General features: G+C 33.2%; 1 protein-coding gene across 3 annotated transcripts in view; it reads left to right on the forward strand.

The window, feature by feature from the left end:
* The first annotated feature begins 812 nt into the window (after positions 1 to 812).
* LOC134688447 (uncharacterized) overlaps positions 813 to 26,761 on the forward strand; it is a 30,237-nt gene continuing 4,288 nt past the window's right edge. Inside the window, exons 1-5 of one of the 3 annotated variants that reach the window (XM_063549167.1) lie at positions 813 to 921; positions 16,086 to 16,558; positions 17,289 to 17,336; positions 20,380 to 20,495; positions 25,095 to 25,346. In XM_063549167.1, the coding sequence (XP_063405237.1) occupies positions 911 to 921; positions 16,086 to 16,558; positions 17,289 to 17,336; positions 20,380 to 20,495; positions 25,095 to 25,346 (900 nt within the window). In that variant the 5' untranslated portion in view covers positions 813 to 910. The other 2 variants (XM_063549169.1, XM_063549168.1) reach the window with 2 other exon arrangements.

The raw sequence follows: 26,761 nt of genomic DNA on the forward strand, positions 1-26,761 counted from the left end.
CTGTTGGAGTCTTTAAATTGGTTCGTCAATCGAGGTACTTGATAAATACCATGCTTATAGTTGGTGCGTTTGATTTTTCTACCCTATATACTACTTTGCCTCATAGTCTTATTTAGAAAAAATCACACACCTCATTTAATTAAAACCCTTAACTCTGAAACGTAAAATCTAAAAATTATAAAAATTGAAAGGGAGCTCATGTCAATAGATATAAACAATTCACTAATTTAAAAATTCTTGCAAATTTGTGAAAGGATTTTTGAGATATTATCAGAAACTGAAGAAAAAAAATATTGAATAAACCCCCTAATATTACTCAGAAACTTAAAATCTGAAATTTATATAAAAAAAAACTAAGGGGAGCACACGTCATTAGATACAATGTATAAACAATTTCCTAACGTTTTATGCAAATTGGTTAAAGAGTGTTGGAGCTAATGTTCGACATGTTGACGACAGACAGACAACAGTATTCCATAAAACGTCCTGTAAAGAAGCGTATACAAATATATTGAGTATTAAACACATTCTAGATACACAATTTTAAAACATGTTCATAGAAAATGGAATTCATTACAAAGGAATATATATATACCCATAATAAAAAATATTGGATTTGTCAAGGATCGGACTTCTTTTAATATTTCATTTACTGTTATCTTTTTTTGTCCATTTTAATTCCTTGTTATCTGTTATAAGCCAAATCAATTTGCTGTTTTGCTGTTATTGGGACCCCCCTTGTCCCCCTCTATAAACATATAATTATGTTGTTTCTAGTTATGACAGTTTTCAATTCATACATTCATCTAATCAGACAGAGCATTGAATTTCCTGTGTAGACAACAAGACTTTTGATTTTCTGAAATCTGTTCAGTTAAAGATTTAGGTCAACGGAAACCAGAGCTTCAACATGTTCACAAAGTAAGTTATACACTTAATATACATCGTACAAACACAGGTAATAGGCAAGTACACAGAAATGCTTTATTCCATTCTCAATTTTATTTATGATAATTTTGTACATCAAAATTAATTTTTATGATAACTGCATGTTAAAATGTTTGTTTAAGATTGGTTACATTATTTGATATTTAGTTTTTCAATTGCTTTGATATCAATATACATGTATGATCTATACAGAATGTTTACACGATAAGGTACTATAGGTACCAGTCTTGTATTACAACTCCAGTTTCTCCGTGCATGTCAAAACATGTAGGGAAACAAAATAGTGCATTTTTTCTGATTTTTTTTCTGAACTCAATTTATTCTGTTTGATTATAAGTTTATGCTGAATTGAAACATATATATAGATTTTTAAAAAATCTTGCATATTTCGGGGGATATCAATCCTGAAAAGTGGAAGGATATCATGTTTACTGGAACATGTGGAAGTGGTGCGGCCTAGTAAAAACAGCAAACAGAAAGTAGAAGAAAAAATGTTTTGAGTTCAGGATTACGTAACTTGTTATTCTTCGTGGCATGACCCACTTTTTGTCGATTAAATCACAATTTCACATTAGTACATACATGAATTGAATATGATTTTTTTTTTCTATGTAGCATTTTTATTTTTTTATTTTCAAAGATCAGCTGTTTTGCATTTTTTATTACTTGAAATCTTTGACTCTATGTCCTGTCTTTTAATTTTGTTTACTCTATTCGGTTCTGCCTTATGCATGTTATAATGTATATATACAAAGTTTAGTTGCACTTGTCAAGAAATAAATGACCATGTATAAAATTTTATAGACAATGTACAAATTTAGTCAGATGGGTTTATGATGTAAGTAAACACTGCATTCAGATAACTGAATGACCATGTAACGTAAACCCCATTACACATTTTACTTTTAAGTGTATTGGGGAAGTTAAGAGTTTAATTATTAAGAGTAATTCAACGGTCACTTCAAAGATGCAAAAGTTTAATTATTACTTTATTTGATTAATGGGATATTTTCTACGGGTACTATATAAACAAGGTTGTTCCGTTGGTGTACTATCAGTGTATTCCTACTGAACAGAACTTTGTGTTGTTATTAAAAGGCTGGTTAAAAAATTTGTAACGACTTAGGCCGTGTTCACATTGACCTAAACTCACACATAAACTAAACATAATTGCGTTCCCATTGATAAAACTCAATGTTTACATGCAGTTTAGCACATACTTACAACTTTTCGTCCAATCAAATTGCTTGAATTTGTCTTCTAACTTTCGTAGTACATACTTGTTCGTGTACTAAGTAACTACGCATGAATGACCACAAGGGTTAGATTTCATTGTATCGTAATCAAGATATTGAAATACAAATTGCTACTGGCTATTTTGGAAAAAATGTTGTGTTCCAAATTAAACTAAATAGTTTGTAATTAGTTTTCAAATTAATTTTTAAACATCCCACTATTTAATCTTTGGATCAAGAAATGTTTTTGACAATTAAAAGTTTCTTTCAATTAAATAAAGAGTAACAAATATACATTGTAGTTCATTATAACTTGATTAGAGTACAATGCCATCTAAAATTGTAATCATTTATATTATCTTCCATGTAATTACTTTGTACACAAAAATAGAGTGAACCATGAAACCTTGTTAAGGGAAATACAAGCAATTTGATATATTTCATGAATGAATTGGTTATTGGTTACTTAATGTCCAGTGACAGATATTTCATGCATGTGAACTATTCACTAGACTACCTATGGTAACATACCAGGGGCAGATCCATCCATTTGTGAATGAATGAATGATTTTATTCTCATAAACTAGTACATAGCTACAGAGATAATAACAGTTCATATATAATACATATCTTTGTTTCGCATGTGTGAAAATAATAACATTATAATAATATTACAGTTCCTCTAACCAGGAGGACAGACTTTCAATGATATATATCGTATAAATCTACACAATTTTTCTAGTTTTACAACATTTTCAGATGAGAATACATTTTTAAATTTAATAATGTTTGCATTTTTGTTACAATAGTGTGGTAAATATTTTTCTCTTTCTATGTTAAAACAATTGCATGACATAATGTAGTGAAATTCATCGCCAATATCTTTAGAGCTACAGAGATTACAAGACCTTTCGGATCTCGGAATAGTTTGCCACCTTCCTGTCTCCACTGGCAAACGATGATTTCCGCATCTAAATTTACACAAAGTATATAAAAAATTAAAAGGCAAGGTCGACAAATACTTTTCAAATTTAAATTCAGTCTTGAAAATTCTATAACATAAACCTTTTGAAGATTGGTGTAAATCTGCACACCACTCTTGTTGAAATTGGTCTTTAAGCTTTTGCTCAATACTTAACTTTATCCATTTTTTGTTAAAATAATCTTGGCAATGCCATATATTTGACATGCCACATTCATCAAAAATGTTCTTAATACATAAAATCCATTTATTTCCAATACCATAATTGTTATAATTAATGTATAGTAATTTATATAGTATACAGGATAATTTATCTTCATTTGTATTATCAAGAAGGCGGTTCCAATCCAAAATAAAGGGGGAGGAGTTCAACTGTATGTTCTTATTCAAAGCATTGATCACTTTAATTTTCCCATGTATATTTAAAAAAGAAACATTTTTTTTCTATAAAATTGATACTTACAACACTTATTAATAAAGTTCTTTACCGAAATATTTGTCTAAACTTGATATATTTATTTGTTATAAAAACATTTTACGTAGCCTTATTAACCCCTCATCAAGACTCACCCATCATCATTGCCGAACACATAATTCATTCGAAAAGGTCTTCCCAAATCGATTTGACAGAAATATTTGCCACTGGTCTGTATATTCAAACAACGATTCACTTATAAATGCATTACTGAAAAAGGGTGAGGTTAATTGTTTGTTTGTATAGTACCTGAAACCCGTTAAAATACAATAAGAAATAGATTTTTTTTAAAAACATTACCCCTCCCTTTGCCAAATACTCATTGGAGAAAAAATAGCATTTGAAACAAACAGAAGAGATAGAAATGTAATGATCCTTAACATCGCAATTCTTTCTCTTCATCTGTAAGCACGCTGATGGCGATCCTACGTTTTAATGCGTAATCAAGACATCGTTAAACTACTGCAAATCATCCAAAATGACTTCTTAAAGAAGCAACCACTTTACTTCCCCCAAAAAAGGGGAGGGGGTTCTGACTCAGATATTTTTCTCGTGCGAAAGTTTTTAATTAGTTCTTTTTCGATGGTACCAATTCAATATTTAACACTATAATGTATGGAGAAACTTTGGATTCAGAATATTTGTTCATTTTAAAATCATCTGAATGGCCCGATTTTTTTTTAAATCAAATTGTGGAAACTCAACCGCCGGTAAACTCAACCGCCGGTAAACTCAACCGCCGGTAAACTCAACCGCCGGTTAACTCAACCACCGGTTAACTCAACCGCCGGTTAACGCAACCGCCGGTTAACCCAACCGCCGGTTAACTCAACCGCCGGTTACCATATCTATATAAATAGGGTGCAAACATTAATCCACCATTCTGCCTCTGATGAAGGTCCTTTATGGACCGAAACCGGTCAGGCTATCAAACATCACCAGGCGCTGTTAATTATGTGTATTGGTATATACTATATTTTTATGCTTTTACATTTTTCTCACTGATACACATAGTTAATATGGCTTCTACTAACGAAAGCTCCATGGAGCTAATGTGTTTAGAGACTACTTATGTCAGTACACCTTTCCTATATTGCCTATTGATTTTTCACTGGCATAGGACCTCTAAGCGTAAGCCTAGCGATTACCTGAAATTGATGTATATATGTAATACCTACATTACAAACTTAAGGTGTTGAAAACTTTCTAACACTGAGGATTAATATTCATCTACCTTTGATCTTGAAAGGAGTACTAAAGGCTTAAATGAAGCATTCTCAATAAGAACCCCCCCCCTAAACCAAATTTTGTTTGGTTAGGGGGGGGGTAATAGTTTTGACTTGATGTTTTGGTGTATCACAAGCTAAAACGTCAAGACTGCATGACTACCATGAAATACTATTATTAGACTTGATATTTAGGTGTATCATAAGCCAAAGATCAAGACTGCATGACTACCATGAATTACTATTTCAAGACTTGATATACAGGTGTATCATAAGCCTGAGGTCAAGACTGCATGACTACTAGGAAGTACTATTTCAAGACTTGATATTTAGGTGTATCATAAGCCAAATATTAAGATCACATAACTACCATGAAATACTATTCCAAGACTTGATATTTAGGTGGATCATAAGCCAAAGATCAAGACTAAATGATTACTATGTACTTCTTAAATTATTAAAACACCCTTTATCCAATGCTAAAGCCCAAATATGGTTATATCATCAGGTCACATGCTTACCGTATAGTGTAAAAATGTTTACCGTAACATGTCAAAAAGTTTACTGTAACATGAACATTAGCTAAATATAGATAATTGTAACCATGGAAAATCCCACTGGGATTTTTCACCGGTTAACTCAACCGCCGGTAAACTCAACCGCCGGTTAACTCAACCGCCGGTAAACTCAACCGCCGGTAAACTCAACCGCCGGTTAACTCAACCACCGGTTAACTCAACCGCCGGTTAACGCAACCGCCGGTTAACCCAACCGCCGGTTAACTCAACCGCCGGTTACCATATCTATATAAATAGGGTGCAAACATTAATCCACCATTCTGCCTCTGATGAAGGTCCTTTATGGACCGAAACCGGTCAGGCTATCAAACATCACCAGGCGCTGTTAATTATGTGTATTGGTATATACTATATTTTTATGCTTTTACATTTTTCTCACTGATACACATAGTTAATATGGCTTCTACTAACGAAAGCTCCATGGAGCTAATGTGTTTAGAGACTACTTATGTCAGTACACCTTTCCTATATTGCCTATTGATTTTTCACTGGCATAGGACCTCTAAGCGTAAGCCTAGCGATTACCTGAAATTGATGTATATATGTAATACCTACATTACAAACTTAAGGTGTTGAAAACTTTCTAACACTGAGGATTAATATTCATCTACCTTTGATCTTGAAAGGAGTACTAAAGGCTTAAATGAAGCATTCTCAATAAGAACCCCCCCCCCCCCCTAAACCAAATTTTGTTTGGTTAGGGGGGGGGGTAATAGTTTTGACTTGATGTTTTGGTGTATCACAAGCTAAAACGTCAAGACTGCATGACTACCATGAAATACTATTATTAGACTTGATATTTAGGTGTATCATAAGCCAAAGATCAAGACTGCATGACTACCATGAATTACTATTTCAAGACTTGATATACAGGTGTATCATAAGCCTGAGGTCAAGACTGCATGACTACTAGGAAGTACTATTTCAAGACTTGATATTTAGGTGTATCATAAGCCAAATATTAAGATCACATAACTACCATGAAATACTATTCCAAGACTTGATATTTAGGTGGATCATAAGCCAAAGATCAAGACTAAATGATTACTATGTACTTCTTAAATTATTAAAACACCCTTTATCCAATGCTAAAGCCCAAATATGGTTATATCATCAGGTCACATGCTTACCGTATAGTGTAAAAATGTTTACCGTAACATGTCAAAAAGTTTACTGTAACATGAACATTAGCTAAATATAGATAATTGTAACCATGGAAAATCCCACTGGGATTTTTCACCGGTTAACTCAACCGCCGGTTAACTCAACCGCCGGTAAACTCAACCGCCGGTAAACTCAACCGCCGGTTAACTCAACCACCGGTTAACTCAACCGCCGGTTAACTCAACCGCCGGTTAACGCAACCGCCGGTTAACCCAACCGCCGGTTAACTCAACCGCCGGTTACCATATCTATATAAATAGGGTGCAAACATTAATCCACCATTCTGCCTCTGATGAAGGTCCTTTATGGACCGAAACCGGTCAGGCTATCAAACATCACCAGGCGCTGTTAATTATGTGTATTGGTATATACTATATTTTTATGCTTTTACATTTTTCTCACTGATACACATAGTTAATATGGCTTCTACTAACGAAAGCTCCATGGAGCTAATGTGTTTAGAGACTACTTATGTCAGTACACCTTTCCTATATTGCCTATTGATTTTTCACTGGCATAGGACCTCTAAGCGTAAGCCTAGCGATTACCTGAAATTGATGTATATATGTAATACCTACATTACAAACTTAAGGTGTTGAAAACTTTCTAACACTGAGGATTAATATTCATCTACCTTTGATCTTGAAAGGAGTACTAAAGGCTTAAATGAAGCATTCTCAATAAGAACCCCCCCCCCCTAAACCAAATTTTGTTTGGTTAGGGGGGGGGGGGGTAATAGTTTTGACTTGATGTTTTGGTGTATCACAAGCTAAAACGTCAAGACTGCATGACTACCATGAAATACTATTATTAGACTTGATATTTAGGTGTATCATAAGCCAAAGATCAAGACTGCATGACTACCATGAATTACTATTTCAAGACTTGATATACAGGTGTATCATAAGCCTGAGGTCAAGACTGCATGACTACTAGGAAGTACTATTTCAAGACTTGATATTTAGGTGTATCATAAGCCAAATATTAAGATCACATAACTACCATGAAATACTATTCCAAGACTTGATATTTAGGTGGATCATAAGCCAAAGATCAAGACTAAATGATTACTATGTACTTCTTAAATTATTAAAACACCCTTTATCCAATGCTAAAGCCCAAATATGGTTATATCATCAGGTCACATGCTTACCGTATAGTGTAAAAATGTTTACCGTAACATGTCAAAAAGTTTACTGTAACATGAACATTAGCTAAATATAGATAATTGTAACCATGGAAAATCCCACTGGGATTTTTCACCGGTTAACTCAACCGCCGGTAAACTCAACCGCCGGTTAACTCAACCGCCGGTAAACTCAACCGCCGGTAAACTCAACCGCCGGTAAACTCAACCGCCGGTTAACTCAACCACCGGTTAACTCAACCGCCGGTTAACTCAACCGCCGGTTAACGCAACCGCCGGTTAACCCAACCGCCGGTTAACTCAACCGCCGGTTACCATATCTATATAAATAGGGTGCAAACATTAATCCACCATTCTGCCTCTGATGAAGGTCCTTTATGGACCGAAACCGGTCAGGCTATCAAACATCACCAGGCGCTGTTAATTATGTGTATTGGTATATACTATATTTTTATGCTTTTACATTTTTCTCACTGATACACATAGTTAATATGGCTTCTACTAACGAAAGCTCCATGGAGCTAATGTGTTTAGAGACTACTTATGTCAGTACACCTTTCCTATATTGCCTTATAATGGAAGGAGACTTAATAAAATTGAGAATGGAAATGGGGAATTATATAATAATAAAATGCATTTTGTGCCTATAATCAACTTGATAAAAATAGCATATAACCCACATGTACTTTTGAGGATTACTACTTCACGAAATGGACTACAACAGAAGCCCTTCCCTTTCAAATTTGAGAATGTTACATCTTATACATATAGAAGTGAATCACTGATTAATATCTTATCCGACTTTTGTCTTTGAAGAAGCAATTAGTTTTGACGGTACACTTTACGTGTTGTTTTTACTAATTTCCAGATATAGTAATACTGGAAAAAGATGTTTTGTGGTAATGGAAATATGAATGAAATATTAAATGCAAATAATTTTCTTTAACATGTTGTCACCTGTCTTCTTATATTTTTTTTTATATATCGCGCTGTTGTTTGTAATCTTGACAATTGTGTTTTGAAATTCTATAGATGAGAGCTTCATATTAGTATTAGCCTTTAGCGCTCTATTTATGGTTGCACATGTAATCAGGATTTTGTTAGTTTGAATATTTATATTTTCATTTCTGATGGCAACCAGTTCATGTAATACATATAGTCAGGATTATAAGTAAGCTATACCTGTTCATGTTTATTGTCATTATTGATATGGACTATATAAAATTGCTGTTTGGTGTGAACTAGGCTTTGCGTTGAAGACCAAACTACAACCTTTAATAGTTTACTTTTATAAATTGTGACTTTGATAGACAATTGTCTTTGGTACTTATATGAGATCCAGTTATATCTTTCTACAACATTGAGAACACATTTTTTTGTAATAAAGGAGTATGTTCGATAAGGTCCTAAAATGGCCCCCTTTTTTAGCAAAATTTCAAATTCGGATTTATCAAACAATATCACGATGAATTATAGCTGATACATTGACAAGCTAGGATATAAACCATTTTGTTGAAAATTTTACGTTTCTGCGTTTCATTATGACGTCACAAGTTGTACTCATATTGATTTTTCAAGAAAAAATCAATGAAAATGGGTGAATTTCCATCAATTATTGGACAGGAAACATAGAGCGCATACGTCGACATCAAAGATCTTTTAAACTAATGTTTGTGAAGACATTTTACATGTCTTATTTGAATCTTAAGCTTGTCGAGGCCTGCACTCTATGTTTCCTGGTCCTTAATTTGGTTGAAATCTAGCTGATTTTGTCAAATTTCACAAAATCCCTTATTTAGACCTGTTTTTAATGTAAAAATCAACGTGTTAGAACGAAACTTTGACAAAAACAGTTCTGTTTAACTTTCTAACACGTCTTTAAGGCAATTTAAAACATTTATTGTCTTGAAACTATGAACTTTATAATTGGGGCCAAATATGGCCCTTACCGAACTAACTCCAAATTTAAAATATAATTAATTCTGTAATATCTGATAATATATATCAGTTATTTGTGATTTTTCATTTGATGTGTACTCTCTGATAATCAGTATCAGCATGATCAGTTGATTGGTTGTGATAAAATAAATGGATCAGTTTGCAATTGTCATGTGCAGGTACACCACATGCATTCCTGCCAACTGTCATTATTTTTGGAGGATTTCTTTCATGAAGGCTCTCAAATTGAAATCTTTAAAGAGCAATCATGTCCACAATTAAAAAAAAACCAATTAATTTTACAATGACTTGAGGCTTATAGTAGTATGAAGAAGCCAAAAGACAACATTACATTGTATTTGAGGTTTTTTTAGGAGTATACCAGCCATGGGCATTTTGAAAACTTGCTAGGTATGCACATGTGGTTCATCTTTCCTTTTAATTCATAAAATTGTGCATGATATTTATGACAGAAACACACCTGTATTTTGGTGAATGAAACACTTGTAATATTAAATTAAAGTCAGAGGTGGGGTTTAGAGGGTTCTTTTCAGGGTGCCTGGGCCACCCCATTTTGTAGGAAAAATTTGCTTTTTTTTTATGGGGAATCACTGAAGCATGACTGGAGTTGGCTCCTTCTTAGGCAATCAGTGGGCGCCCGCTTATGAACATTTCTGGTTCCACCACTGAAAGTTTCAGAAAAGTTAGATTAGCATTTATGACAAATCATGTCGAAATTTGCATAGAAAACGAATGAAAAATCTAGTAAATTAAAAAAAAAAAGGCACTACACTTATTATCAAAGCTTTCCTTGCTTATTCACAAGGAAGTAACATGTCCTCCATGCTATTCCAATCTGAGTTTTTATTCATACATACATGTAGTCTGGTGCTGTTCCCAGTAGTCTTCTTTTTTCTATTTCTTGAGAAGTATTTGTTTTACCTGTTCAGTCACTGTAAAGTGTTACAATTCATATTTAAACGCAACACATAAATAGTGACCAAAAAGGTACTGCTATCACATGAGAGAAGCTAGAAAAAAGTAAAATGTATACATTTTAAACATTTTTGTGGGACCATGAAAATGTGGTATATAGATAGATATGCATAGATAGATCATATAACAAATAAGCAAACAAATTCAAAGAATATGTACAAGTAAGATGAATTATGAAAAAAAGAACCATGGCCCGGGGCCCCAAACTTGACAGCATTTGGTGTTGAACAGGTAAAATGTCTGCATTAACAATAAATATAGCCTTTGATAGAGGTAAAGCCAGGTTGCCTTTCTCTAAATCAGCTGTATTAAAGGTAACCACATACATGTATTTCTGGGCCTGGTTGTAAAATTAATGAAAATGACTTTGAAAAAAAACAACAATAGAAATACACAAAATTTGGGAGACATCTATTAAAATGTTTGAAATAATAAGAAAGTTGACAAGAACTAAGCTTTTTCAGATAATATACAGACTATTACGGTCAGCCTATAAAAGAGTTTTTCCCTTCTGAAATGTTTGCTTACACAGTGCTTTCCTAAAATGATTTAAAATCAGTGTGATAGTTTTGATGAAGAACACTGTGCGTACAGGTATAATGACAAGATAAATGTTATGTTACATGTATCTCCCTAAATAAGTACTGTAGACATAAAAATTCTTGACTTCTAAAACCAATGATTGATCTCCTCATTTATATCTCATCACTCTATGCAGACATGGCAGATGCTGTGTGAAACGCAAAAAAAAAATTGACTTACTAGTATGCTTTTATCCATTGAGTTGGTTTTTTATTATTTTTCTTTGAATAAACCTATTGCTACAATATGTAAATGTCCGCCATTACAAATTGTACATGTACATCACAAATATTCCATGTTATGCTTCAGTGATTCCCTAAATAATCAACCAAATAGTAATGTAAATTACAAAAAAAATTCTTAGTGTAAGACCTGATGATGTGAATAAATTGAAATCAGACTTGGGGTGGGGGGGGTAAGGGGGGCCTACTACAAGTGATTCCCATTTTGTGTTTTTTTTCGACCCCAGTAAAACGTGTTTTTCCCATAAACCTGGGACCACCCCATGTTTCATGACTTGAGCCCAACCTGTCTAAATCGGCCTCTGACAACTCCAGAGAATAAATCATCATGTACGATATTATAAAAAAGAAGGTGTGGTATGATTGCCAATGAGACAACTATCCACAAAAGACCAAAATGATACAAAAATTAACAACTATAGGGCACCGCATGGCCTTCAACAATGAGCAAAGCCCATACCCCATAGTCAGCTATAAAAGGCCCAGATACATGTACATGTAAGACAATGTAAAACAATTCAAACGAGAAAACTAACGGCCTTATTTATGGGTTTCAGGTCCGTTCGTGCCCAATATACTTTCGCACCCCGCACCCAAGGTCCGTTCGCGCCAAATTTTAATTCAACCCAGTTGAATAATTGGAAAATCATGATTGTTGTTTTTAATTTTTTTCGTGTAAATACTGAACAATTTGTATTTCATGTATTTATAGCTTGGTATGAGTAAATTTTAAAAGATTGTAGATTTTAAATGAAAAACACAAAAGATAATTGTTATTACCAGCTTGGTCCCTTTGATCTGAAACAATGAAACAATAAAATATAGCAATACACTATTATCATGATTATAACCAAAACATGATCAAACATGTTAAAATTTATTCAACACACAAAAAAGAAGTAGTCAGAATCTTACTCCATTTTGAAACAAGTCAATGAAACAAAGTGATAGCAATACACTGATTAAAACATGATTAAGAGTTATTCAACACAAAACAAAAGGTTGACAGAATCACACTTTATTTAGAAAGGAATAAAAAAAAAATTGCCAATACACTATCTTAAACATAATTCCGATTTATTCAACACAATAAAAAATGCTGTCTCACTTTATTTTGAGACAACGAAAACAACTATACTTATAAGAATACTACTTGCCAAAACTAGATTACAAAGTTATTAAACCCAAAACCAATTAAAATTGGACGCGAACATGTCAGGTGCGAACAGACTTTTGGGTACCAACATGTAGGGTGCTATAGTGAGAAGGGGCGAACATGAGTGGATGCGAACATGAATGTGCGCGAACAGACCCAGATTCTGATTTATGTAAAAACAAAATATGTAACACATAAACAAACGACCAACACGGAATTACAGGCTCCTGACTTGGGACAGGCACATACATGAATAATGTGGCGGGGTTAAACATGTTAGCGGGACCCCAACCCTCCCCTAACCTGGGACAGTGGTATAACAGTACAACATAAGAACGAACTATAAAAATCAGTTGAAAAAGGCTTAACTCATCAGATGGACAAAAAATACAAGTGGACGTGGCCGGGTACATCAAAGTCAAAGATCATCAAACTGTCTACCCCACATGCTAGCTAGTCTAAATTATTTGACTACCAAGTAAGGCGTCAAAGAAAAACATTATAATAGCTTTCTTTCAAGACGTCATAATTATTTGGACTACCCCACATGCGAACATCTTTTTGGGAGTTCACTGTGTGCATGTTTTTTGGGTTTGAAGGATCGTATAAATGATTGCCTTAGGGGTCATTGTCAAATATAGAGGTAGAGCTGTGCATTGTAAAAAGCTTAATTATATAATTTTCAACAGCTGACACTATAGTATCCTATAGTGCACTGAAACCCATACCAATAACAATACCGTGATGCTTGGTGTAGGGTTCTTTGCACATAAGAAACCATATTGCCTACCTTGTAAGTTTTGTATTCTTCTATTCAGTATCGTCGGGTTTGTTTATTTACATCAGAAATCATTGAAGCGATGAAAGCGTGGGAAACGAAATTACATCTTCGGTAAATTCCGTGATTTAAATATTTTCTAATCAATATGTCCAAGCAATGAAAAATTCATGGTTATTAATTTTATACATAGAGAATACGTTTTGTGTATTTACTATTTAATAGCTAAGCTTACGAAGAAATCTAACACAAAATGAAAAGTATCTCAATCATTCAACCGTTTTAATACGCAGTTTAAAGTGTTAATTATACACATAACTGTTCTATTTTTAGAGAATATCAATAATACACAAATGTACAGCTTCTTACCAAAAAAGCAACATTATTTCAAGATTAAATCATCACATTATCACATGGTTATATAATATGCACCAAATTGACAGTGTTGCGTGAATAATCATCATAACTAATCACAATGGCAAATGAACACTTTATCATAATATGTACCTATAACATAGTATCATGTTTTCAATCCGACCCCACTTACGGACGCGTTGAACACATAATGCATGCCACTCATTTATAGCCAATCAGACGTTAATATGACCTTCATTTCCCCCAGAATCATTCCGGAAGCAGCCACGTAGCAGCCATTAAATAGTATTTATAACCAATGAAATACCGTTAACATTTTTACCCGAACCTGACGTTTAGCCTCTGACTAATCAGACCGCATGGTGATACGGTAATTACGTGGAAAACAAAAGGGCCTGGAGTGGTGTAATTTTTAATCTACACCTTTGTACTATATTAGTTATATATAAAGTTGAATTCTGTGATTCGTCGTTTTTACGTGATGACGGCTGACAAATTGGACCTCGTAATTTTAGTATTATAGAAGATAGATAGATATAGTTTACAAGTGTGAACAAATTTTATGTACAGGTAACTAAACAAGGTGCAGTTATGTGAACAAATTTAATGTGAAACTAGTGTACTGTTTCATTAAACCAAATAACCAAATGTAAACGTGTTTACTGTACACGGCGTTTGATGAGAAACACGGCCTTAGTCACAACTTTCAATAGAGTATTTTAATTAAAAATTGATACGATAAACCAGTCATCCAACCAAGATGGTTGTCACTGCTAAAAAACGAAAAATGGGGGGGGGGGGGGGGGGGGGTGTACTTAAGAGCGGGAAAATTGTAAAATTGTAATAAAAAAGCGATTTCAAATGTTCACAACTTGAAAACTAATGTAAATAAGGATAAGGGTCTTTAGAAACTATTGCAAGACTACAATGGGATAACCTGTTTTAAATATAATTACTGGACCATTTTAAACCAAACCGTTGCATAATTCATTATGTGGGTATCTACATGTAATACTATTTATTATGATTTTAACCTTATTTTACATGATTTTCAAAACCTTAGTAGATACAGGTGAGCGACAGAGGTTCTTGAAAGCCTCTAGTTGTATGTTGAATTACAGTTAGAATTCATGTTTGAGTAAAAAATCGAGCGAGGCTTCGAGGATTGTCAAAGAGCTAGTGTCAAAGTTCATGTTACAATTCGAGATGTATTGTTAGTAAAGCTTCAAGTAAAATTAGACTCGACTCAGAGTCAAAATTGGGGTTACTTTAAGTATTTTAGTTATAGTTCCGAGTTGTGCAAAGGTAGTTTGTATAGAAAAACAATTTAAATGCAAGCTTCAGGGGCGGATCAAGGATTTTTAGAATATATTTTTTGGCAGAGCGATATCAAATCGGTCTACATTAAGGTTTAAAGAGTCCAAAATTACACTTTGTTTTATTTCATCAAAAACTGAATTCTTGGGGTTCTTAATTCGCTATACTGAATCTAACTGTGATTTTGGAAATTGGATATTGGACCATAATAAGAATATCTCCAAATTCAAGTGTTTAAGTTCTAAGACTACATTCACTCTTTGTCAGAAACCTATGATGTGTCAAATACTTAATCACAATCCAAATTCAGAGTTGAACCAAGCTTGATTGTTGTCCCTGCTTGCTACAAATGTTCTGGTTACGACCTCTGCGGTCGTATCATACTGCACTCTGCATAGCATTTTATTCCCTTCGAACTTGAGCTATGTGATTTCCAGATGTGTAACGAAGGATGTCGTTTTTGAGGTCACTGCATACGGAAAAGCTGTTTACGAATACGAGAACGAGAAGACAATGATTTAGTTGTTATCCATTCGTTTGATGTGTTTGAGCTTTTGATTTTGCCATTTGATTAGAGACTTTCTGTTTTGAATTTATCTCGGAGTTCAGTATTTTTGTGATTTAACTTTTCCTTAGCAGTACAGGTCCAAAGATCGTCTTATAAAAAGGGATTTTCTTCTGAAATTAAGTCTTTGTACACGTGTATTTTTAAGTTAAAGTATATTCAACAGGTTCAAGTATATACAATAATTCATCTCTTTCGTTAGAATTGAAGGATCATACGACTTCAACTTAAACTTCATGATTTGCCATGTAAAAAGTATAGTTTGTGTTTGTAGTAAAAGGGTTTCCCATATAAGGTCAACAAAAAAATGTTATGTTCTACCCTTTAATCAGATATTGATGCAGTATAACCAATATATCTCCTCATAATTTTCTAATATAGTTCGAACAAAATGGCTGCAGAACTTCAGGAAAAAGAACAACGCCCAATCGATAGCAGACCACTTCCTGATGGCAAGAAGTTCCACGTGTTTATATCCTACAGTGAAAGTGACAGATCCTGGGTAGAAACAGTAATACAACACTTACAAAATGATTACAATTTTAAGTGTTTTGAACATTCAACTGATTTTATACCAGGAAGAAAAATAAGAGAAAACATAGAATATGCAATATTGAATTCTGTGAAAACACTATGTGTTATAACGGAAGACTATAATCAGAGTTTTTGGTGTCAATTTGAAGTAGAGTTTGCTATACTAAAGTTGCTAGCTGAAATGAAAGAAAATGTCATCATCCCAGTTTTAAAGGAGGAATGTGAGATACCTGGCTATCTTAAACCATTTACCTACATAAATGGCACTGGAGATATGAACGTATGGCTTCCTAAGCTTGCATCAGCCATTGAGTTAGAAGGTATTATATCTTAACTGCAGTACAAAACTGTAGGTAGTACATACTCCTGTTTCCCTTCTCTTTTTTTTTACAAAAACATAAACTATTTTAATATCATTATATAATAGGAAAACAAAAGAAATATCATGAATACTGATCAAAGAAACACACAATATTTAAATGTTATCATGAATACTGATCAAAGATGCACACAATATAAATGTTAGAATTGCTAGTAGATTTTGCTGTTTTATCTTCTAGATACATTAGTTTAAGGGTCTATATTATGAGACAACTACCAACACCAATTCATAAGACACGTTGTATATATTATCAACTACAAAAGAAAAAACCCCAAAACATATCAATACGTCCAGTACGTCAGAAAACGTTTCAATTTCCAGGGGAAGGGTGGTGCGACTTCATGGTTCGTTTAAAACGATGTAATGAAATTTCAAGCGCCACGAGTCTGAATTGAACATAGGCCCTGCAGCAGTACAACCATTGACCTTAACAACTACACCACGAACCTTCACATCTCTATTGAGTCCACTGTATCTTGACTCGCAGCTCTCTATGGGTGTTTCGAATAACATTTTAAATCTACCAGTACATATATATATACAGGGTACACTATCTATGATGGAAATTATTGAACGTATATTTTTTATGTGACTAATTTATATATTAATTTTATGAACATATATGTATTTCAGGGAAGCAATATTTTATGAACATATATGTATTTCAGGGGAGCAATATAACCATGAATTAGCATTAAACCGAGTAAAAAATGCAGGTAATATAATTGTAATTGACCAATGAAAATGCAGTTTAATATGCTACCTATATTACTGTCGGGTCGTTCTCATAAGAATGTTCGCTACACTTGTCAGATATTCGGAATCATCTAGATATACCCATGTACTGTCCATAACATTTTTGCCCGCTTTTCATATCAAAATTTCATTGCATGTAGTTTTTTTAAATCTTATAAAATGCCTGCTTTTTTTTAATAGTTCAGTTTTGAAAGGATTTTTTTTTAAAGACAACGAAAGGGACATAGTAATGGTGCCACTAAATCAGCCCCGGTAAAATTTGTTCGAAATTAATTGCCAAACTGATTTTGGAAGCTGCCATGTTTCAATTGTGATGAATTTTGTATGTTTTTCTAATATCAAAACTTTGAAACATCATATTTGATTGTAATGTTACTTTTATTTTCCATTACTGACCATGACGCTAATGGTTATCAACAGTTTTTTGTTTGTTTGGCGAAATTGAAAAAATGGAGTTGCATATCGGAAAACAAACATGAACGTAATTATAGTTGTACATTTTTGCAACAGTATTTATAATTGTTTAATGAAGCCACGAAATTTGTTTTTAAAATGTTAAAAATAATAAAACCATCATTCTTTTTTTTTTAACAACAAATAAATTATTTATTCTAAAGATATCTTGTTACAATTAAACTTCACTGTCCAAGCGCCAGTGGAGTATTCCTGTGAAAAAACTTCAAAGTTGCCAGGAACATACTCAGAATATAATAAACAATATTACATAAACTATTACAATATATTTAACTTATTCTATTAAATCAATTTCTTCAAATTTATGAAAAATACATTTTGAGAAATTATTTTGCTTTCATTCATAATCCTTCTTAATTCCTTAATAAACAATTCATACACATCTATATATTTCAATTTTTGCTCTGAAACATAGTATGACTTGAAAAAAACGCAAAAACCTAAAACTGTCAAAAAATAGTTAAAACCATAATAACCCTTATCTGATACATGTATTTTGTATCCAAATATTAATTGTTTAACTGATATCTTACTTTTAAAATTGAGTTGTGCAAGAAGATGTTCCACTTTATCCCAAAATTCTTTTAAAAAAGAACATGTTATAAAGAAATGAAAGTAATCTTCCTCTTCTGTTTGACAAAAATTACATTTACTATTAGTAGAAATTTTCCATTTAAATAGTAATTGCTTTGTGGTAATAATATAATTTAGCAGTTTCCATCTAAACATTTTCATCTTATTCTCTTTTAAAAATTTAAATATAAAATCGTTTACGAATGACATATTTGGCTTGCTATCTAGCTTTAAATTGCTTGTCCAAATATTGATACCAATCGGCTGTGTATTTTTTTGATCTACTAGACTATTATATAACATTTTATTATAGATATCTTGTGCTTGTATTTGTTTATTTCCCCATCTCAAATTATCCTTATTAATACTGATTTTACTCTTTATAGAGTTTTCTTTAATTAGAACTTGCTGCCATTCCTTTGGGATGGAAGATTTTAATATTGTTAACTCTGCAATCCAATTAGACTTATTGCTTAATTTTTCTAAAATAAAACCCTCTGATAACTTTCCCTCACGATCAAGTATGTCGTTGATATAAATCAAACCACTTGCTACCCAGTTTTGAAAGAACAAACTTTTGTTATAATGTTTCACGTAACTATTTCACCAAATACTCTGTTATCTTATATTTGAAAAAATGATCTTTACATTTTGTAAAACCTCCCCCTATTTTCACCCAGCTTGAAATGACGTGTAAATAAAAGTCTGGTATATTTTCAAATTCTTTTAGTGATTTAATATTATCTAAATTCATGTTAAAGACAAGACAATTTTTTCCCAGATTGTTGAAATATTTGGTAGGAATAATCTTCCAGTTCGGCATAGTGGTTGAATTAAATTAGGAAACCCATGAAGCTTTCAGTGATGTAAAATAGCTATCAAAATCAACCATTTTTACCCCCCCCCCCCCTTTTTGATAATCGCCAATAAGTGTATTTCTTTTTACTTTGTCATTTTTTCCTTCCCAAATATATTTAAAACAGCAGCTTTCAATCTCTTTTATGTATTTGTTTGGAACAATACACGAAGTAGCTAAAAATGTAAATTTAGGTAAGATCAAAGATTTTATAATTAAAAAATTTCCAATTGTTGTTAATTTTCTTTTTTTCCATGCCTTCAGTAAGGATTTCATTTTATCAATTTTAGGTTCCCAATTTAACTTCTCATATTCGTTTGTGTTGTGACCAAAATAAATCCCTAAGGCTTTAACTGGTTTGTCTGTCCAGCGTATTCCCCCAATTTTATCTTTACTATGTTTAAGCGCCCCTATCCATATTCCTTCTGTTTTACTACGATTTAATCTCAGGCCTGAGAAAGAACCAAACGTTTCTATTATATTCATAGCATTTGATATGTCGGTTTTTGAACTACAAAAAAGAGTTGTATCATCCGCCAATTGAGATATTTTTATGTTATGTGTTTTTTTATCAATAGTTACTGTAATTCGAATACCTTTGATGTCGGGGTTTTGTCGTCAAAGTCATAATTTCTACTGACAAAAAAAAAGTAAAGCAGATAAAGTGCATCCTTGACGGATTCCTCTGGAGTTTTCAAAAATCTCAGATACCCATCCATTATTTATTACACATGTTTGTATTCCCTTATTTAAAGTTTCCACCCATGATATAAATGATTCATTAAAACCGAAATGTTTTAAAGCGCTTAACATGAATTCCCATAAAACCATCATTCTTGTGCCTGAAATACTTAACTGAATTGAACCAGCTATTGTTTATACTAGTATTACGTCATAGCTTTAAACAAATAAAATTGCAAAGTTGGCGAATTTTTTCTTAGCCGTTTTTTTAGTCATTTTGATGTAAATAAGGTATACAAAAGTGAATAAATAACATGAAAACAAAAATCAAATTAAACTTAATGATCTACTAAATATAATGATAATCTCTTTTGAACGTTCTTTATTTCTCATTTGCATATGTATTTCTATACTTACAGTGAACCGAAATCGAAACCTAGACCTCCTTCACGAAGAGACAAGTCATATCAGTTGTAGAGGACCGGTTTTTAGGTGGAAGTATGTGCCAGAATCTCTTAGTATAGCACCAATGAAGGTATATATCTGTAAAACAAAACCTGCATAACCATTCCCGTTCTGTTTTTGAACATATACGTTATTGACAATGATTTGTTCTTGTCATGATCGACGAAATAGGTGCAACTAGGGACGCTTACTCTGAGATCACATTTTGTTTTGAGCAGTGATTACTCTGTTTAATCAATGTGATTTCCTTGCAGTATATTGTGAACTGTTATATGACATTTTCTGTTTGTCGTTTTCCTTTTACCCCTGATGTTTCTGCCCAAACATTTGACCTGACTTTGACCTTTGTAGCTCATTTGGCACAAAGTGTAAGTATGAGGCACTAAAAAGTCATTTCCTACATTTCATCACATGCCTAAATTAAAACACTCCAGGGGTAATATGTGATTTATAATGTATATGACATAATGAACACATTAATAAATAGATTAAAAACCAATTCTTCAGAGAACAATTGAAGGTCTTTCCACCTCGATATTAAGAATGAATTTTAAAAAAAAAGATGTTAGAAAATGTCACTCTTTGTAATTTGGTACCTCAAACTGATATAAAAAAAATAAGGTTAATAGGTATATGCAGAAGACTTAATTGTCTACAATGAACAAGAAAGAATTTAAAGCAAACGTCAAAATCTAGAACGTCAAGTTGACATTTGACCTTGACCTTAATTTCAAGGACATAGGTCAGGGATCTCAAATCAAAAGACCCCAGGTCAATCACTTGTATGGTTGTGGAGAAATACCGATTTCAAATACAAAAGGGGAGAAAACTCACATAAGGATTGACCGAAACACTTCGACTGAAATGGGTTGAAGTTGTCCCTTATTGTAAACAGTAATTTGGCAAACACATCATATTAACTGTTACAATTTCTTTTGAATAACGATTACAAGCAAAATCCAAAATTTAGAATATGACCTTGACATTCAACCTTGACCTCAAATTCAGGGTCATAGGTCAGCGAACTCAAATCGGAGGGCCCGAGGTCAATCACTTGTATGGTTTAAAGAAATAATGATTTCAAATATATAAGGGGAGAAAACTCCTATAAGGGTTTACCAAAACACTTTGACTGAAATAGGTTGAAGTTGCGCCTTATTGTAAACTGCAATTTGGCAAACACATCATATCATTAACTGAAACAGTTTCTTTTAAATAACAGTAACAAGCAAAATTCAAAGTTTATAACATGACATTGACCTTTGACCTTGACCTCAATTTCCTTCAAATGAACCAAGGACTTCATATTAAAAGACTGTAGTCCTCTACGATTTATACCATATGAATTGATCCAAGATATAGTCTATCTTAAATTTTCAAAGGGAAACAACTCCCATAAGATGTCTTCCGATCACTCCAGTCAAAATAAAACAAATCATTCTCAAGACTATACAAACAATTTGGCGAAAACAGTTTGTAAAACTCTTATACGGTTTTAGAGATATAGCGATAACAAGAAAAAGGGAATGCGGGGAGACAACTTATATAAGAGTAAGTGTTCGGTCACACAGGGTGAGTTTTGAAACCCCCATTTCTGTACAACATCATCGACCAAACATTCATTTGATATGTTGTAAAACAAAAAGGCATCTCAGACGGCAGACAAAAAAAAAATAATCAGAAGAAAAACAAAAGGTCTTTCCACGAAAAGTGGAAAGACTTATAAAAAAAGTAAAATCACAAAAATACTGAACTTAGAGGAAAATCAATTCGGAAAGTCCATATTCACATGGCAAAATCAAATAACAAAACGAGTGGACTAGAACTGTCATATTCCGGACTTGGTACAGGCATTTTCAAATGTAGAAAATGGTGGATTAATATAGCGCTAACCCTCTCACTTTTATGACAGTCTCATCAAATTCCGTTTATTTACATTGATGCGTTAAACAAAATATTCAAAACATGGGTACATCAGTCATCATCGTATAACAATTTCAAAAGGAACAATTTAACAAAACAAAAACACATCTACTACCTACGAATACATTGATTGATTCGAGTGTCTGACGTCAGAAGTTTTTATACGTCACATAACTTTGTCGTTTACTGTGCATACAAACAATTTTAAAATTTTAAATAGGCAATGTTATCATACAGGGTTAAAAATCAAAAGTATGTGTAACGTGTACACAGGGTAAGCGTGTCTATTTCAATTTAGAATGTGTCCGTTATCAGTTTGCTACTGGATCAAAAACTGCTCTATTTACAAAACATATAACAAATAATCCTTATTTAAATATTAACGTCAATGAACCAAAATATGTACAACTGATCTTTGCAATCTTTAATAAACTATCTATAAACTATTCTACTCAAAATATATACACTGGTACAAATTTGTACTCTTACAAATTTGTCCTGAGTCAGGAACAATCTTGTCCTACTGGTACAATAATGCACCCTACAAGTTTACACACTTGTCTTTATTCCGTCGGTACAATTATGTAATTTACAAGGTGGTCACACAGACTCACACTTGTCCTTTACGGTTCAATACGGTTCAACTTGTAAATGTACAAGTCCGTATTTCTAACAGGCACCATCCTGTTCTTTATTACACTTAGTAATCATATTTAAATATATACGAGCGAGCGATCTCGAATATCAACGTACCGTGGTCTTATATCTGCAAAGACTTTTAACAATCGACCCTGAGCTAGGATTCTCTCCTGCTTATATAGCCAGATGGTAGCTGTACCATTCTTGAGGGAGGGGAGTTCTAACAAAGTGCCTCACTACTCGTATCTGAGTTTCCTAAGGAACACCCCTTTACATATAATCTGACCCAAAGTTTACCCGCAAGACATCTTACTCTTTTCTATGTTTATTAAAGTATTATACAAATATATACAATAAGGCTTCTGTCGAACTGTAACCAATATAAACGATTTAACTATAGATACAAAATCATCACATAACCCACGCCTCAAAAAACACATGCGTCCCGCATGTCTAAAACTAACTTTACAACATAGAAATACAATATACACATTTTAATTCAGTTAAATATACAAAATCTATTTAACAATATTGTAATCTGCCATCCAAGCTGGTTTTCGCCTTGGACGGCGCCCTTCATGACTACTTTCTTGCGTTTCTTCCTCAGGCAATGTTGACTCACGAACAGCAATGTCTTGCGAATAAGGAGCCTCTATTTGGTCGTTTTCAGCTGTATCATTTTCAGTATCTAACGGAACAAAAGTGTTATAATCCGATTCTGTCCTTAATGTATGTTTGTTCTTTTTTTAAGTCTGTCAACATGTATGACTTGTGGTTTCCCTCTGTATCCACAATCAACTTTGTATGTAAGGTCACCATACTTGTCGAGAATTTTAAAAGTACCTTTCCAGAAGCTAGTCAGTTTTGGAGACATCACAGGTTTCTTTACTGGGAAATAGACGTATACCTCATCATCTTTTCATGACAGTTTGAGGTCGTGATAGTGTTTCTGTCTTCGCATTTGCCCTTTTATTTTACCTCTAACAAAGCTGTGGGAGATTTCTTAATTTATCTTAAGCTCCCAAGCCCACTTATGTGCAGGTATATCTTTAACTGATGGTCAAAGAGACAACAACACGACCAAAGAAAAACAACAGCAGAAGGTCACCAACAGGTCTTCAATGTAGCGAGAAATTCCCGCACCCGGAGGCGTCCTTCAGCTGGCCCACAAACAAATATATACTAGTTCAGTGATAATGAACGCCATACTAATTTCCAAATTGCACACAAGAAACCAAAATTAAAATAATACAAGACCAACTAAGGCCAGAGACTCCTGACTTAGGACAGGCGCAAAAACGCGGCGTGGTTAAACATGTTTGTGAGATCTCAACCCTCCCCCATACGTCTAGCCAATGTAGAAAAGTAAACGCATAACAGTACGCACATTAAAATGCAGTTCAAGAGAAGTCTGAGTCTGATGAGAGAAGATGTAACTAAAGAAAATAAACAAAATGACAATAATAATACATAAATAACAACAGACTACTAGCAGTTAACTGACATGCCAGCTCCAGACCTCAATAAAACTGACTGAAAGATGATGATTTCATCATATGAACATCAGGCACAATCGTTCCCATTAGGGGTTGAGTATCATACCATCATAACATATATGAGAAGAACATAACCCGTGTCATGCCAACAATTGTTTTTTTTTAATAAATGTGTTTAGTTCCGATGCAAAGACCATATAAGTGAATCAAAATTAACGGCAAAATATGCAATCTTTAATGAACTGACAACAGTATCGTAAATATATCCCTTCTTAATAAGTCTATTCAAAAGTTTTGTTAGTTTCTGAGGTGAATACTAAATTTATTTACTTTGTGTATGCGTTTTGTTTTTATAAAAATATTATGAAATTTTATGGTCATTGATTTCATTGTTTACTAAAGATAGAGATGGAAGTTGGAGCTAAAGTCTAGACTTTGCTCCTATTATTTGCCTTCCCTATTACAAGTGATGTACTCGTCGGGACTGGCGAGTGTAATTACTAAAAATCATCCAGCTATAGCACTCCTCTTAAAATAACCAAAGTTAACTAACTCGAAGATCAATGAAAAATTACACTTCATGTTACAACTAAATGCCAATCTCTCCACAGGTTAATTCTGAGCAGTATAACGAAGTAATCAAGACAATTTCGTCAAAACATCTGGTTATAGGACGACATTGTAGAAATCTTTGGTGGCCGACAATATGTTTCGCTTTTACTATTGTCATCCCAACACTATCCTTCGGAATTTTATTTACTTTTTTTAATGGAGGCTCTTTTTATACGGCTCATTGTATACTGTTGGCAATCCCTGCATTAGTAGTGCTGTGGTTAGCTATGTGTGGATGCTCGGATTATTGGGTATGTATTATTTATGAATAACAACTTTTACAAAATTTCAACTGTGTTATGTCATTTCGGGGCTTTTATAGCTTACTATGCGGTATCGGCTTTGCTCATTGTTGAAGGCCGTGCGATAACCTATAGTTAATAATTTTAGTGTCATCTTATGAAAAGTTATTATTTATTTTTGTTTATGTATCCCCAAATATGGCAAAATTGCATATAAGGGATATGCTCTATGAAAAATGACACAAAATCCCTACACGCACCTGTCGAAACCAAAAGTAAAGGAGCATTGTAAAGTCACAGAGGGGCCCTCGGCATAAAGTAAAGCCACAGAGGGGCCCTCGGCATAAAGTAAAAGTTCAAGGCTGCCCTGAAAAACGGTTGGAAGAGAATTACTTGCTTGAATATAACTATTAAGCAACTTACAGTATTATTGATAAGCTTATGTGTGCAGTCGACAAATAACTATCTCGACAGCTCTACTAGCAATCTTGATATTCACAAAATGAATGTTCCTATTTCCATAGTCGTGGGACAATGGGAAGGGATTGCTTTCATTAAACGGTAGGTCAATGAATTTATAGTTATATATTACATGATAGGAGTTAAAATATATATCTCAATGTATTGATAGATATATATTAGTGTGCAGCCGTTAGTTAAGAGTGGGTATTATTCATTTTGCATAAATGGTATTCTCTGGAGCGTATGATATCTGTAACATCATGTCAAGATATCATTGTTAAGGTACATATAACGTTCACTGAATATTAGAATACGACAAGACGTTTAATATATACCCAGCCCACTACCACATGGTACATCTTATCAATATGTTTTGTATTATCATATTTATTGTTTAGGATCCCCAACTTTAAATATATATATATAATTATGCACCTACATTTATACAACAAAACAAAACACAAACTACTACGTGTTGACATTTTGAAATGTTTGAATGCTCAACACTAGTTCTGTATTGTGTTTTATTTTATCAACACTCAAAAATATACATGAGGCAGAATTTATTTTTTTGACTTATTTAACACTAAAATAATACCACAATGTTTTTTTATTAGTTCTATAACTTTAGTGCGGGATATTTCGCGGACCTAGCAATATAAATTGGTTGAATGTGCGATTGTTTAATTTTGATAGTCAGTAGTGTAAAAAGATCAAGTGTTTATCTTTGGGTGACCTATAACATACCTATGATTTTATATTGTTTTGTTGAAGGAATAGGTATAATAAGAAGGTTGAGACACTAAAGCGGTCTTGTAATAGTTGAACGATGGACAGTCTTTGGACTGAATGTTTTCTTACAACCTGATTGGAAGATATTACTAACTATAGTAAACGTATGTTGATTGGTTGGGGCAATTCGAACCCAATAAAAATGTCTCAATCCCGCAGAGTAAAACGGA

The sequence above is a fragment of the Mytilus trossulus genome, chromosome 10 (genome assembly GCF_036588685.1).
Source record: "Mytilus trossulus isolate FHL-02 chromosome 10, PNRI_Mtr1.1.1.hap1, whole genome shotgun sequence".
NCBI classification, from domain to species: domain Eukaryota; kingdom Metazoa; phylum Mollusca; class Bivalvia; order Mytilida; family Mytilidae; genus Mytilus; species Mytilus trossulus.